The sequence below is a fragment of the Dasypus novemcinctus genome, chromosome 9, assembly GCF_030445035.2.
Source record: "Dasypus novemcinctus isolate mDasNov1 chromosome 9, mDasNov1.1.hap2, whole genome shotgun sequence".
Taxonomy (NCBI): domain Eukaryota; kingdom Metazoa; phylum Chordata; class Mammalia; order Cingulata; family Dasypodidae; genus Dasypus; species Dasypus novemcinctus.
In genome coordinates, this window is record NC_080681.1 from 80,017,255 (window position 1) to 80,033,313 (window position 16,059).

The 16,059-nt window shown below is 38.0% G+C and overlaps 1 protein-coding gene across 12 annotated transcripts in view; it reads left to right on the forward strand.

Moving 5' to 3' along the window:
* TUT4 (terminal uridylyl transferase 4) overlaps nt 1-16,059 on the forward strand; it is a 155,062-nt gene that overhangs the window by 59,316 nt on the left and 79,687 nt on the right. For all 12 annotated transcript variants that reach the window (XM_004476506.4, XM_058303582.2, XM_058303583.2 and 9 more), the window contains exon 3: nt 13,483-13,646. In XM_004476506.4, coding sequence (XP_004476563.1) covers nt 13,483-13,646 — 164 coding nt within the window. The remainder of the gene's footprint in view (nt 1-13,482; nt 13,647-16,059) is intronic.

The following is a 16,059-nucleotide window of genomic DNA, read 5'->3' on the forward strand; positions in this document are numbered from 1 at the left end:
ATTCATTTGTCTTTACCATTTCCCCCTCTTATTCAAGGTCTTTTCCTAGTTGCGTCACCAGCTCGTGATTGGTAGTAATCCTTTGGCACCAGCGAGGTTCATCCCCAATAGCAAATATAACATCCACATGTAAAAAGATCATTGCTGGGGAAAGGGGATGTAGCAGTTTGATATAATTGATGAATTCCAAAAAGAAATATTGGATTATGCTTGTAATCTGATCTGTACCTGGGCATGATTGAGTTATGATTAGAGTGTTGCCTCCCCACCCCTCGGTGGGTGGGGACTCACAGATAAAAGGCTTGGCAAAGAAAGAACAGAGTTGAGGACTTCTGATTTTAGAGTTTGATTCTGAAGACCTAGGAATTCAGCACCCAGAGGAAAGAGAAGCCAGCCCCTGGAAAGAAGGAACCTTGAAGCCAGAGAAAAGCAAGCTCCAGGAATGTAGGAACCCAGGAAGCCTGAACCCTTGCAGGCTTTGTCAGCCATCTTGCTCCAAATAGTCTTTGGTGAGGGAGGTAACTTATGCTTCATGGTCCTACCCCTTTATGAAAACAAACCAGTTTCTGGTATTTTGCATCAGCACCCCTCTGGCTGACTAATACAGGGGAAAAGGGTTAGATGTTGGGTATATGGGAGTCCCTGATATATGTGACTTCACTGTGATCTAAAATTTTTGTGAAGACAAAATTTAAAAAAAAAAAAAAAAAAAAAAAGGATGTAGGCACTGAAGAAGGAATGGAAGACATTGCCTTGCCACTGTACATACAGGGTAATACCTATTACAGTGATGAAAGGCAAAATGTCAAAAACAATGTTTTATGATAATTTTCATTTTTAGTACCCCAATTTATTTTTTACTTAATTTTAGTTTTTCTAAATTAGTGTGCTATTTTTTTTTAAGGTTTATTTTTATTTATTTCTCTCCTCTTTCCTGCTCCCCCCACCTCCTGTTGCCTGCTCTCTGTGTCCATTTGCTGTGTGTTCTGTGTCCACTTGCATTTTTGTCAAACAGCACTGGGAATCTCTGTCTCTTTATGTTGTATCATCTTGCTGCGTCAGCTCTCCATGTGTGCAGCGCCACTCCTGGGCAGGCTGCGCTTTTTTCGCACGGGGCGGCTCTCCTTGCGGTGCGCATGGGGCACCCCTACTTGGGGGACATCCCTGTGTGGCATGGCACTCCTTGCATGTGGCAACATTGTGTGTTGGTCAGCTCACCACACGGGCCAGAAGGCCCTGGGTACTGAACTCTGGACCTCCTGTATGGTAGGTGGGCGCTGTATCAGTTGAGCCACATCCGCTTCCCTGTATTCTATTTCTAATTGTTAAACCTATCATTACTATTTCATTTTCCTACTAAATGAATTTGGCAATATATTAGGCTTCATTTTTGAAGAAGTTTTGGATCACAAAGGGGTTCAACTATGGCGGGTGGAGCACTGGTGTGGGGTGTCATTGATCGGGAACACATGGTTGGGAGGGAGTGGTCCAGGGCATGTATATAGGATATATAAAAACATTAGGGTATTCATTGGGTATTGTCAAAGTAGATAGAGTTACACACAACAACTGAGGGAGTCCTGAGTTCCTAACGGGGAGCTCTGTCACATTCCCCAATGGAACAGCAGCAATCCCCCAAGTGCAAGGGCAAAGACCAGTGAAGGATGGTCCAATGATGGGTCCTTGATACTGATGATGACTATGCTTATGAACCTGTGTGCTTGATTCAGCTATGCCTAGAGCTGCATGGTGCCTATGAGTTACCTCCTGAAGGCTCCATGTTGCTCAAATGAGGCCACTCTCTAAGCCAAACTCAGCATGTATTAGCTCTTATATTTAGGGTATTTGTTTTAGTGTTCTAAGCTGTCTCAAAAGCAGATACCATGAAATGGTTTAGCATAAACAAAAAGAATTGATTAGCTTAGAATTTTAGCCTGAGAAAAATGTCCAGATCAAGCATCATCAAGGTGATACTTTCTTCCCAGAGACTGGCTGCTGACAATCCTCTGCTTGTCTGCCACATGGCAAGGCAGAGCCTCCTGGGTTTTGTTGCTTTTCTTCTGGGTTTTGTTGCTTTCAGCTTCTTGCTTCCATGGCTTTCTTTTTCTCCCTCTCTTCGTCTCTCCCTCCCTCCCTCCTTATTTCCCCCCTCCCTTCTCTCTATTCATTTTGTTTATAAAGGACCCCTGTAAGAGGGTTAAGACTCTACTGAATGAGATGGGTTACACCTTCACTGAAGAGTCCTCATCAAGTGATCCTACTTATGGGTGTATAGCCACAAGAATGGATTAGATTTGAGAACATTTATTTCTGGGGTATGTATAGCTTCAGACCACCTCAGTATTGTTCCATTTTGAATTAATTTTTGTGAATGGTAAAAAGTAGGAGTATACATTCATTCTTTTATATGCAGATTTCTGTATTTCTAGCACCATTTGTTAAAGAAACCATTATTTCCCATTTAATGGACTAGGCACCCTTATTAAAAATCACTTGGCCATAGATGTGTTGGTTTATATCTGGTATATCTGTATACCTTTGGTTTATATGTCTATCCTTAATAGCAGTACCTCACTATTTTAATTACTGTCACTTTGTAGAATGCTTTGAAGTGAGGAAGTGTAAGTCCTCCAACTTTGTTCTTATTCAAGATTGCTTTGGTTATTTGGGACCTTTTTCAGTTTCATATGAATATGAGGATCAGCTTTTCCATTTCCTGCGGGGGGTGGAAAAGTCTGCTGGGATTTTTTTTAAAGATTTATTTATTTACTTTATTTTTCTTCATTTATCCTCCCCCTCCCACAGATGGTTCTCTCGTCTGTCTGCTCATTGTTTTCTTGCCTTCTCCAAGAGGCACCAGGAACTGAATCTGGGACCTCCCAAATGAGAGACGAGCACCTTGCAGCCTGAGCCATATCTGCTCTCCACAGGCTGCAGATGGCATCTGATTGTTGAGTTAGAAGGCGGTATCTAGCTCCTTGCAGTGGGGACAGCATTTACTTGTCTTCTTTTAGGAGGCACTGGGACCCATGTGGTAGATAGGCACCCAACTGGTTGAGCCTCATCTGCTTCCCAGCTGCTAGGATTTTGATAGGGATTGCATTGAATTTGTAGATAATGGTAGGCATTATTAATCTTTTAACAAATTAAGTTTTCTAATCCATAAATACAGATGTCTTTCTGTTTATTTAGGTGGTTTTTAAGCTTTTTTTTTTAGTTTTCCTTGTAAAAATCTTTCATATATTTGGTTTAATTTATTCCTCAATATTTGATTCTTTTAGATGGTATTGTATAGGGAATTGTTTTCTTGATTTAGTTTTCAGATTGTTCACTATTGGTGTATAGAAATCCAACTGACTTCTGCATGTTTACCTTATATTCTGCCATTTGGCTAAATTTATTAGTTTTACTACCTTTTTTATAGATTATTTGGGCTTTTCTGCATTTAGGATCATGTTATCTGTGAATAGGGATCATTTCACTTCTTTACCAATTTGGTTGCCTTTTATTTCTGTTTCTTGCCTGATTGCTCTGGCTAGAACTTTTAGTACAATATTGAATAACAGTGTTGACACAGGGCAACTTTGCCTTGTTGCTGATCTTAGGGGGAAAGCTTTCAGTCTTTGACCATTGAGTATGATATTTGCTCAGAGTTTCACATAAATTCCTATTATCATGTTAAGAAAACTCTCTTCTATTCCTAGTTTTCCCAGTGTTTTTTTTAATAAAAGGATGTTGGATTTTGTCAAATCCTTTCTTCATCAATTGAGTTGATCGTGTGTTTTTTTTCTCTTTATTCTATTAATGTGTGGTGTATTATATTGGTTTCCTTGTATTGAACCATCCTTGCATTCCTGGAATAAATTATACTTGTTCTTGGTGCGTAATCTTTTTTATATACTGTTGAATTTGGTTTGCCAGGATTTTTAAAAAGCTGTTAAAGAGTTCTTTATTGTAAAATAAATAGAAAAATAGACTGAAAGGAATTACAAATTTTAAAAGATTGTCAAGGCCAGGCCAGATTTAATATAATCAATTATTAAAAATAGAAACATAGTAATAAACCTTTATGAATTAAATAATTCAAAATAATAGAAGTTAATTATAACATAATTCTAATTTTTATATTATAGCTCTGTTGACATAGTAATCTCTTAAGAATGAAATAAATTATTGTTTTAGTTATTTAATTTCTGTGTAGGCCATAATACTTTCTAGATAACCAAATTCTTATTTCAGAATTCTTCACATCTTATTGGAATGAATTACAGCAGACAACAATTTGCCAATTCATAATTTTATGAGGCAGAAAATTCAAAATCTTGCTCAACAGTAGTCATGCTAAATCATTATTGATCCAGATAGATTATTTTAATTAGAGAGTATGAATAAGAAAAGATTTACGAAAAATGAAGTATGCAAGAATATATCTCTTCTCCAGCCCTCCTCAATTAAAAGCAAGTGTTTATTTTGTATGAAAAAAATTATAGAATACCAATCATAGGAACAATTTGCCAGTTGCACTGAGTAATTATTGTGCATATACTGTATGTTGTTATTTTATATTTATCTGGTGTACCTGGCTCTTTTTTGGTTACTACTTGCATAGAATACCTTTTTCCAACCTTTAACTTTTAACCTGGTTTTGTCCTTAAGTCTGAGGTGGTTCTCTTGTAGAGAACATATAGACGGTTCATATATATGTATTTTTAATGATTTATTTTTTATTTATTTCTCTCCCCTTCCACCCCCCACCCCTGGTTGTCTGCTCTCTGTGTCCATTCGCTGTGTGTTCTTCTGTGACCGCTTCTATCCTTATCAGCAGCACCGGGAATCTTTGTTTCTTTTTTTGTTGCATCATCTTGTTGTGTCAGCTCTCCTTGTGTGTGGCACCATTCTTGGGCAGGCTGCACTTTCTTTCGCGCTGGGCGGCTCTCCTTACGGATTGCACTCCTTGTGCTTGGGGCTCCCCTATGCGGGGGACACCCCTACGTGGCACGGCACTCCTTGCGCGCATCAGCACTGCACGTGGGCCAGCTCCACATGGGTTAAGGAGGCCTGGGGTTTGTACCGCGGACCTCCCTTATGGTAGGCCGACTCCCTATCCACTGGGCCAAGTCCGCTTCCCTCATATTTTTTTATCCATTTTATCAGTCTGTGTCTTTTGACTGGGGAGTTCAATCCATTAACATTCAGTGTTATTAAAGACATTACTTGCTTCATCCATTTGGTCCTTTGGCTCTCTGTTAGCATATCATTCTATTGTCTTTTTTCTTATCATTTAGTTTACCCTTCGTAATAATCTTCATTTCTAAACTCTCCTCCAGATTTCTCGCCCTTGTTTTTTTCCTTTAAGGCTGCAGCACCCCCTTTGGTATCTCTTGCAAATCTGGTCTTTTTGTAACATTCTATCAGTTTTTGTTTGTCTGTGAAGACTTTGAACTCACCCTCATTTTTGGTGAGCTTTGCTGGGTACAGAATTCTTGGCTGGCAGTTTTTCTCCTCCATTATCTTAACTATATCATACTGCTTTCTTTTCACCTGATGAGAGGTGGTGGTTTGCCAGTATTTTTAATGGATTTTGCATCTGTATTCATAAGGGATGTTGGTCTGTAATTTTCTTTTTTTGTGCTGTCTATATCTGGCTTTCATATCAGGGTGATGGTGGACGGCCTCATGGAGAGAGTTAGTAAGCAGTTCCTTCTCTTCTATTATTCAGAAGACTTTGAGAAGAATTGGTGTTAAATATTCTTTAAATGTTAGGTGGAATTCATTGGTAAAATGATCTGTTTTCTTTTTTGGGAGGTTTTTGATTACTGATTCAATTTCTTGTTATAGGTCTGTTGAGATATTTTATTTCTTCTTGCATCAGATTATATAATCTGTATGTTTTTAGTAATTTGTCCATTTCATTAGGTTTTCTAATTTGTTGTCATCTAATTATTCATAATATGTTCTTATAAAACTCTTTATTTCTGTAAGATCAGTAGTAATGTCCCAAATTTCATTCCTAATTTTAGTTATTTGTGTTCTCCCTCTCCCTCTCCCTCTCCTCCTCCCTCTTCCCCTCCCCCTCCTATCCCCAGTCTGGAGAAGTGTTTGTCAATTGTATTAATTTTTTTGAATCTCTATTGTGTTTATTTTCTCTATTTTACTTATCTCTTTGCTGTAATCTTTACTATTTCTTTCTGCTTGATTTGGGCTTAGTTTGCTCTTGTTCTCATTTCTTTAGGTATAAAGTTAGATTATTGATTTGTGTTCTTTATTCTTTTTTAATATGAAAATTTAGAGGTATAAATTTCCCCCGTGAGCACTGGCTTCACTGCATCCTGTAAGTTTTGGTGTGTTGTGTTTTCATTTTCATTCATCTAAAGATATTTCCTAATTTCCTTTGTGATTTCTTCTTTGATCCATTGTTGGTTTAGTACTGTATTATTTAATTTCCACACGTATGTAAATTTTCCAGTTTGCTTTCTGTTATTGACTTCTAACTTTATTCCATTGTGGTCTAAGAAGGTACTTTGCATGATGACAGTATTTTTCATTTTATTAATATTTAATTTGTGGTCTCTCCTGGGAAACGTGCCATGTACACAATGAGAAGAATTCTGTTCTGCTGTTGTTTTGTAGTGTGTTCTGCATACATCCATTAGGTCTAACTGGTTAATAGTGTTGGTCAAGTTCCCTATTTCATATTGGTCTTTTTTCAGATGGTCTATCAGTTACTGAAAGTGGTATTTTGAAGTGTACAACTTTTATTTTTATTACAGAAATATCTATTTCTCCCTTCAGTTCTGTCCATTCTTAAAAATTCATTGGAAAGTTTATTGGGAAATCTATGTCAATCTCCATAATTTTAAAAAGTATTTAGAACAATGTACGTTTTTTAAAAAAGAAAATCTAGTCATGTGGAACGATGTTCACTATATATTATTAAAGGAAATTATATTAAGTACTTTTTCTCCTTTTTGATTATTTATACTATATACTTGTCTTTAATGAATGTACAATACTAGTGAAATTGAAAATAAGGTTAAACATTGAAGGAGCTTGAGTTGTCTTTCTTCTGTGTTTTGCCTGGTTGGTAAAGGTACTGAGCTAGAGGTTAAGTGACATGTCAAGGTCAAGCCAAGACCATTGATTCATGGCCAGTCCAGTGATTTTACACTTGAGCAGGTGGAAATTTTGTCCATTTTTGATTCATGTATTTTGGTGCATTGTTCATTTTCTTTGTTATTTTTTATTTCTGCTCCTCACACTAAGTCATTTCAATTGCTTTGTTTCAAGTTTACTGATCTTTTCTTCTCTCTGTTCAGATCTACCGTTGAACCCCACTAATGAGTTTTCTTTTCAATTGAAGCCCCCAAACTTCTGTTTGGATCCTTTTTTCTAATTTCTATCTCTTTATTTTGTTCTAACTACATTCCCTAATTTCTTTTAGTTCTTCATGTATAGATTCCTTAGCTCATTGACCACATTTTTGACTAATTGTTGCAATGTATGCGTTTCCTCAGGGATGATTTCTGATGAGTCCTTTTTTTCCTTTGAATAGGCCATGCTTTCCAGTTTTGTTTTGTTTTTTAAACTTATTGAAGTATATCACTCATACATAAACATACATAATCAATAAGTGATAATAATAGTTGTGAATTTACGAAACAAACATATATAACATCATGCAGGACTCTCATAACTCACCCTACCACCAATACCTTGCATTGTTGTTAAAGCTTTTTAACTAATGATTAAAGAGCATTGTCAAAATGTTACTACTAAACAAAATATTTTTCCCCCAACGAATTCTATTATTATTATTATATTTATATCATTTATATATGAACATACATAAACAATCACATGTATAGTAAAAGTTGTGAACTTACAAAGCAAACATGCACAACATCATACAGGGGTCTCATACATCAACCCTCATACACAACATCTTGCATTGTCATGAGACGTTTGTTACAAATTATGAAAGACTATTGTAACTAGTAATCATAGTCCTTATCTTGCATTTGGTGTGTTTTCCCCCAGCCCACTCTATTCTTATTTTTTAAATATATTTTTTTATGACAGAAGTTGTAAACTTATAAAACAGTCATGCACATGTGCAGAATTCCCAGACAACACCCCTCCATCAACACACCATAATGTGGTGTGTCATTTGCTACAGATAAAATAATGTCATCTGATTGTTACCATGTCCATAGTGTACATTTGGCTCATATTTTCCATAGGCTCAGTGTCAATACAGTACATCTTTCATACAGATGCAAGAATATTATATTATTACTGCTAACCACAGTCCATGGGTCACTTCAGCTGTATTTTTCCTATGCTTCTCCACATTCCCAACACCCTGCAGTAGTGATATACATTTGTTGTAGCTAACAAAGGACTCTCTTGCATCTGTGCCATCAACCACATTCTCACCCACCTCTTGGTTTACTCTGCTATCCAGTTCCTAGATTATTCTCAAGCATTCTGTCAATTGAAAACTACCATTTTCAGTCACATCCCCATTTATAAACTAGCCATTACTCACTGTGTTACCATCCACTCTATACATATCCACACTTTTACAGTAAAACTAATTAAAACTTACACATACGTTAAATATCATTAGGCCACTCAGTCCTCCTCTTAACTCCTTTAAGAATCCACCACCTACCACCAGGTCTTGAAGATATTTTCCAATAATTTCTTTTAGAAGTTTTATGGTTCTTGTTTTAATTTTTAGTTTTTTTGATCCATTTTGAGTTAATTTTTGGATAAGATGTAAGATAGGGGTCCTCTTTCCTTCTTTCAGCTACGGATGTCCAGTTCTTTCGGTATCATTTGTTGAATGGATTATTCTGCCCTAGTTGTGTGAGTTTGACAGGCTAGTCAAAAATCACTTGACCATCCCTGTGAGAGTCTGTTTCTGAACCATAAATTTGGTTCCATTGGTCTATTGTGTTTGTCTTTATGCCAGTACCATGCTGTTTTTACCACTATAGGTAGGTAGTATGATATAAAGTCTGGAGATGAGGTTCACTTTTCCTTTTTATGGTGTTTCTGGCTATTCAGGACTCCTTACCCTTCCAAATAAATTTAATGATCTTGTTTTCAGTTTTTTCTTCAATGCTGGTGGAATTTTTATTGGGATTGCATTAAATCTGTATGTCAATTTAAGTAGAATTGACATTTTAATGATATTTAGTCTTCCAATCCATGAGCATGGAATGTTTTTCCAGTTATTTAGGGCTTTTTTGATTTCTTTTGACATTGAGTTGCAGTTTTTGAATACAAGTGCTTTACATCATTGGTTAAATTTATTCCTGACTATTTGAGTTTTATCTGTCATATTTCATTTTTACCACTGTTTTGACACTTTTAGTTACTTTCATTGATATAATCTTCATTTCAGGACTCTTTTCCAGGCCCCTCTCTCCTGTCTTTTGTTTTCAGGCTCTAGCACCCCCTTTAGTATTTCTTGAAAATCTGGTCTCTTGCTTAGAAATTGTCTCAGTTTCTTTTTATCTGGGAATATTCTAATATCACCTTCATTTTTTGAAAGACAGTCTTGCTGGATATAAGATTCTGGAAGTTTTTCTCTTGTAGTATCTTAAATATATCAGACCACTGTCGTCTTGCCTCCATGGGTTCTGGTGAGAAATCATCACTTAATCTTATTGGATATCCCATATATGTTATGCATTGCTTTTCTCTTGCTGCTCTCAGAATTCTCTGTCTTTGGTCTTTGACATTCTGATGAGTATCTGTCTTGGAGTTGGTCTACTCGGATTTTTTCAGATGGGGGTACGTTGTGCTTTAATAGGGTTGGGAAATTTTTTACTGTTATTTCTTCAAATATTCCTTCTGCCCCTTTTCCCTTCTCTTCTCCTTCTGGGACACCCATGACACGTATGTTTACACATTTCTTGCTGTTGTTTAGTTCCCTGAGATCTTGTTCATTTTTTTCCATTCTTCATCTCTTCTTTTGTATGTTCACTTTCAGAGGCCATTTCTTCAAGCTCACCAATCCTTTCTTCTCCCTCCTCAAATCTGCTATTATATGGTTCCAATGTTTTTAAAATTTCATTTATTGCATCTTTCATTCCCATAAGATCTGCCATTTTTCTATGTATGCTTTCAGTTACTTCTTTTTGCTCATCCAATGTGTTCTTAATATCCTTAATCTCTTTAGCCATCTCATTGAATTTATTAAGGAGATTTGTTTGAACATCTATGATTAGTTGTTTCAATTCCTTTATGTCATCTGAAGGCTTGTTCCGTTAACTGGGCCATAGCTTCCTGTTTGTTAGTGTGGATATAATTTTTTGTTGGTTTCTTTGCATTTGGCTTACTAGAGTATTTTTTGTGGGTGCAGTGTTTGTTTTTAGTTTAGGGCTTCCTATCTTTTCTCCCTTGCTGGTTGCGCAGTAGGAGCCAAGCATGTAGTTGGTGCTGTAAGCTGTGGAGGCTCAAGCTGCTCTTATTTGCCACAGACCAATGAAGCTGCTTCCAACTTTCTCCTTTTCCAGGGGTAGGGACAGAGTCATAGCTATGTAGAATATTCCAAGTGCAGGCCTAGACTGTAGTTGCCCAGAGAGACTGATGAAGCTTCACATCCCTTTCTCGCCTGCCTGGGGCAGGGATGGAGCTGCAGGTGTGGGCAGCAATCTATGCAGTGCAGGTCCAAGATGACCGCAGTTGTCCTGGTAGAATTCTGATTTCAGTCTTTGCCAGTCAAAGTAACCTGCAGTTACCTGTATAGGCTGGTGCAAGCCTAGACTAGGGCTGCAGGCTGATCTGTGTGAAAGAAACTGGTTCCTGCCGCACTTACAGTTTCAGTCAGCCTGGTTTCTCCTCATGCTGGGGGTGGAGTCAAAATGGCGGCTACTGGCCTCTTTCTGACTTGGGCGCTCATTCACACCCCAGCTATTCCCAGGGTTATATCTTAGCCAGCCCAAGTCTACCAATCAGTAGGCGAAATCGGCAGCCAACCGTCTCCACCCCCCCCCCCCCCCCCCCGCCGTTTTTGGGAAATGGAGCTTCCAATTCCAACCACAGAATAGCTCCTGGGACGGCTTGTGCCACCAGAGTAGGATATTCACCAGCCTCTGTGGCTTGGCCAGTAATTTACTGGAGAGGCTGATGCAGGTCCCTGCAGCTTCCTCCCTACTGTAGGTGGCACTGGGGCCTAGGCTGGAGCTGCATTCTGATCTGGATGGAAAGAAGCTGGTCTCCACCAACACCGGGATTTTCAGTCTGCCCTGCGTTCCCTCGTGCCAGGAGCAGAGTTAAGATGGCGGATCCCAATCTTTTTCTCACTTGGACAGGCTCAAACTTTAGCTGTTCTCGGGATTATATTGTAGCCTGCTGAATTTACTCATCAGTAGCTAAAATTGCTGCCTAACCGTCTCTTCCTCCCCTGTTTTGGGGAAGTGGAGCTTTCAATTCCAGCCGCGAAACAGCTCCAGAGGTGGCTTGTGCCTCCAGTGGAGGATGGTTACCGGCCTCCTGTGGTGTGGAGTGCTCTACTTATGAGTCTTCTCTGCAGATGGTCAGTGTCCTCCTTCCACTCCTTCAAGGATGTTGTAGAATGCCCTTCTGGTCTCCTGGAGCCCCCAAACAGGTGCTTCAGCTAGTTTCAGAGAGCTCTGGGTGTTTGCTAACTGACTTGTAACAGGACTTACTCCGCTGCCATCTTTTTTTTTTTAAAGATTTATTTTTTATTTATTTATCTCCCCCCACCCAATTGTCTGCTTTCTGTGTCCACTTGCTGTGTGTTCTTCTATGACTGCTTCTATCCTTATTAGTGGCACCGGGAACCTGTGTTTCTTTTTGTTGCATCATCTTGCTGCGTCAGCTCTCCATCAGTGCGGTGCCATTCCTGGGCAGGCTGCACTTTCTTTTGCACTGGGCGGCTCTCCTTATGGGGCGCACTCCTTGCACGTGGGGCTCCCCTATGTGGGGGACACCACTGTGTGGCACGGCACTCCTTGCGTGCATCAGCACTGTGCGTGGGCCAGTTCCACATGGGTCAAGAGGCCCTGGGGTTTGAACCGATGACCTCCTGTGTGGTAGGCGGATGCCCTATCCATTGGACCAAGTCCATTTCCCTCCTCTGCCATCTTGTTGGTTCTCCAGTTGTTGTTGTTTTTTAATGTGTTCTCTTTTATTTTTAGCACTGAACATTCTGAGTACTAACGTTATCATTCCTGAAATCTCATTCTCCCATTCCTCTGGGATTGTTAGTTTTGTTGTTGTTGTTGGGAGTGGTGAGGACGGGAGCCATCAATTTGAGACTTTTCCAAACTATTTTCTTTTCTCTCCCTAATGGAGAGTAGAAAGTGAAGAGAAGAGAAAAGAGAAGAAACAAGCACTGCCCCTTTAAGACTCTGCTGCTTTTTCCTGAGGGATGTTGGAACAAGGGGATCCTTCAGAGCCAGGATCCCAGCCTTTTGAAGTAGCTGATCAAAAGCTGTGATCAGACCCCCTCCCCAAAATTTTTTGAGACTAGGCCCTTCACCCACCTTGGCATCAGCATGCTGTCCTAGGTGCTAGGACTGCAGTCCCCACTGCTGCCTACCATGTGGTTGAGGAATGGGCTCTGTTAACCTCTGTATGTAGGGCAAAATTCACTCATAATTCAGTGCAGTTTACCAGCTTCTTTTTCCATCTTTTCTCACAGTTTTCCACTACATGCCAGAGTTTAAAAATGGTTGGTGTAGAGAGTTCCTGCTAGTTCATTAGTGGTTTAATTAGAAAAACTGATTCCTAAAGCTTCCTCCTCCACAGTCTTCCCATAATCTGAGAGCCTTTTAAGTATTTAAATCAAGAGAATGATATGGTTCCGTATGTATTTTAAAATCACACTAATCATAGAACCTACTGTATGCGTCATACATATTGCTAGGTGCTGGAAATGCAAAGAAGAAAGCATGTGGTCTATGCCGTAAAGAAATTACAATCTATTAGTAGGCAGGGTATTAAAGGAAAAATATTGACAGGTCAAGAAATCCATGAATTCATTGGAAGGAAATAAGCAATAGTGTGGTGTGGTCTTGTGGTCTAGAGGAATATGTATTCCAACTTTTAGTTTTGTAGTGATAATCTGAGTTTGATTCAGTGACTAGTCTTCTTTATGTAGGATTCAATTAGCTTTTTACCAGATTGAGTTCAGAGATTCCATGGATTTATGTTAGATAATATAATCTCAGTCATATTTGTCTTTTTCTTGGGGAGGTTGGTATAGGTTGGAGAAAAAGGTAGTCATTTGGCCCATGAAGTAGCTTTTTCTTTGTGAATTTTGATACCATGCTTATCCTATTTATATTTTACCGTACACATTACCAACTTGTACAACCAAGGAAAATACAGAGAAAGAACATTTTTCCTGTATATGTGTAAGTTGAATGTCTGTTGTCCATTTTTTAAAAGTTAATTTACCATTTCTGATTATGGTAACTAAGTGATTGCTTTATTTTCTAGGTAAAATGAAGAATGATGAATCTAATAAAGAAAATTCTTCAGAGATGGACTATTTAGAAAATGCCACTGTGATAGATGAATCTACATTAACGCCTGAGCAGAGGCTAGGCTTGAAACAAGCAGAAGAACGCTTAGAGAGAGATCACATCTTTCGACTTGAAAAAGTATATTATGTTATTTTAATTATTTGGAGGAAAGTGTGTGTTTCATAACTTTTCTTTCCCAAATAAAACTCTTTATTTCTCTTCTGCCATTCATAAAGCAAAGGCAGTGTACATCTTTCCTTACTTCCGTATTTCCTTCCTTTTTTCTTCTCTCCCTCTGTTTCCTCTCTGTTCAGCAATTTCTTGCATCTGTGAATCTGATTTCCTTCATTCATTCTGCAGGTCTACAAATTATGGGCCAGCTGCCTGATTAAGTGCAATTGAAACACAGCCATGTCCATTATTTTCCAGTTGGTCTATGGCTGCTTTCACATTACATAAACAGAGTTGAGTTGATGTATTAGTTTGACAAAGGTGCTATGACAAATTGCCTTCAATGGATTGTCTTAAACAAGAATTTTCTTGGCCACCTTTTAGTGGCCATAAGTGTCAAATCAAGGCCTTAATAGGCCATATTCTCTCCTTGAAGTCTTTAGAGTTCTGGTGCTAGCGTGCTGCAGTCTTTGGTGTTCCTTGGCTTCCATCTCTGCCTTCATCACATGATCTCCTCCTAAGCCTTTTTCTGACTTCTGGAGTGTACATCTTCTCGCTTGTTATGGTTTATGGTTTCTGTTGGCTGTGTCCAAATTTCTACTCTTTATAAGGTCTCCAGTAATATGGATTAAGATCCTGATAACATCTTTAAAAGGCCTTATTTACAAATGGGGGTCACACCCACAGGAACATATATTAAAATTAAGAATGTGTCTTTTGATGGGGTACATGATTTAATATGCCACAATTAAGTAGTTGCCATGCTGTCTATATGTCCCACAAAGCATAAAATATTTACTATTTGTCCATTTACAGTTGAACTTTGTTGACTTCTGATGTATTCACTTGTCAAATAGACGTTAAAACATTTTGTACCAGGGACTATGCTAGGCACTGGGGATATATTGATAAACATGGCACAGTTTCTGCTTTTAGGAAGTTAACATGCCATTTAGTAGTGTTAGAAATAAATTAGCAAGTACTATACGAAGTACTAGACTTCCTCCTTTTCTCCCTGGCTTACCTTTTCTCCTTTTTTCTTATTTTCCTCACTTCTCTCCTATGTTTTCTAAACATACTAGATAACTAGGAACTATTCTAGCCACCGGTGTCTTATTTCTGAGTATTAATTAAATTCTTTACCTAGAAGTACACATTCTTAATCCCAATAGTAAAAATACTGGTAGTTATCAAAGGAAAGATTCATAAACTAATCTGACAAAAGCAGTGTGGTATAGTTGTGTTAGTTCTGTGCATACGAGAAAATAGGTCACTGTTCTTGATAAATAATGGAAGAAAATAAACTATAATTTTGTGTAGTTTAGAAAAATCAGGTCATATCTAGATTACGAAAGGTAATCCTGATTTATTAATAGAATTTATGGCATAATAATCACCCTATGAAAAGATAAATATCAAGGAGTAGAGGTGCATGATTTAGGAAAGTATTGGAGATCCTAGCTAGAATAAGGTTCTGTTTGCAATTTTCTGTTTTATTTGGTTCTCTTTGTTCTCACATACCCTCTTCTACTCCTGAAAATTAACAGCTACTTCTTTATCTGTGCATTGTCAAGACTGTCAAATATTTAATGGCTTTCATGGGTCATGAACTGATAAGTTCAAAGATGAATGAATTGTGGGGGCATGCCTGACATTTTTAAAGACATTTTACATTTTTTAGGTTTTCATGAATTGGGGAGAGACATGGAAGCAAATAATAATAGCAATAATAGCCGCAATACTGTTTGAAAATGGAATCATAGACAAAAGTTTGACTATCTTGAGTTGGGAGTATAGAGGCATCAATTGGGGAAATGCTTTACATGAAGCTGATATTAAAGCTGAGTCTCAAGGAATGGCTAAGAGTTACCCAGGGGGGGAAGTATGGCATAGATGAATTATATGACATTTATAAAGGAAATATGTTTTCAAGGAAAATAAGTAAGGAATTGGTGGGGAAGATGTGTAGAATATAAAGGAAGAAAGGACAGTTCTTGAGAGGAGAAAGTTGGGGTGGAATGGATATTTGATAATGGTAGGAAATGAATGGCCAGGGGTGAAAAGAAACTTCGGAAGCCCTGAAAAATGTTTTATTTGTTGTTGAATCTAGGCTATCAGCAATGATAAAAAGTCATTGTGTCAGTACCAGCGTAAATGTCTATAATCCCTTTTTCTTTCTGATACCTCTTTGTTTGATCATGTTTACAAGGTATCCATACTTTACCAAGTTGAGGAATAAAGATGTATATTTTTACCCTGTACCATAACTTCCATGTATAAGTGTTAAATATAGACTTGGAAATACTCCATTTCCAGAAATCTTTATTCTAGCTGGTTTGTGGAAAATTTAAAGGTTTATTTGCCTGTTTAATTGTAAAAT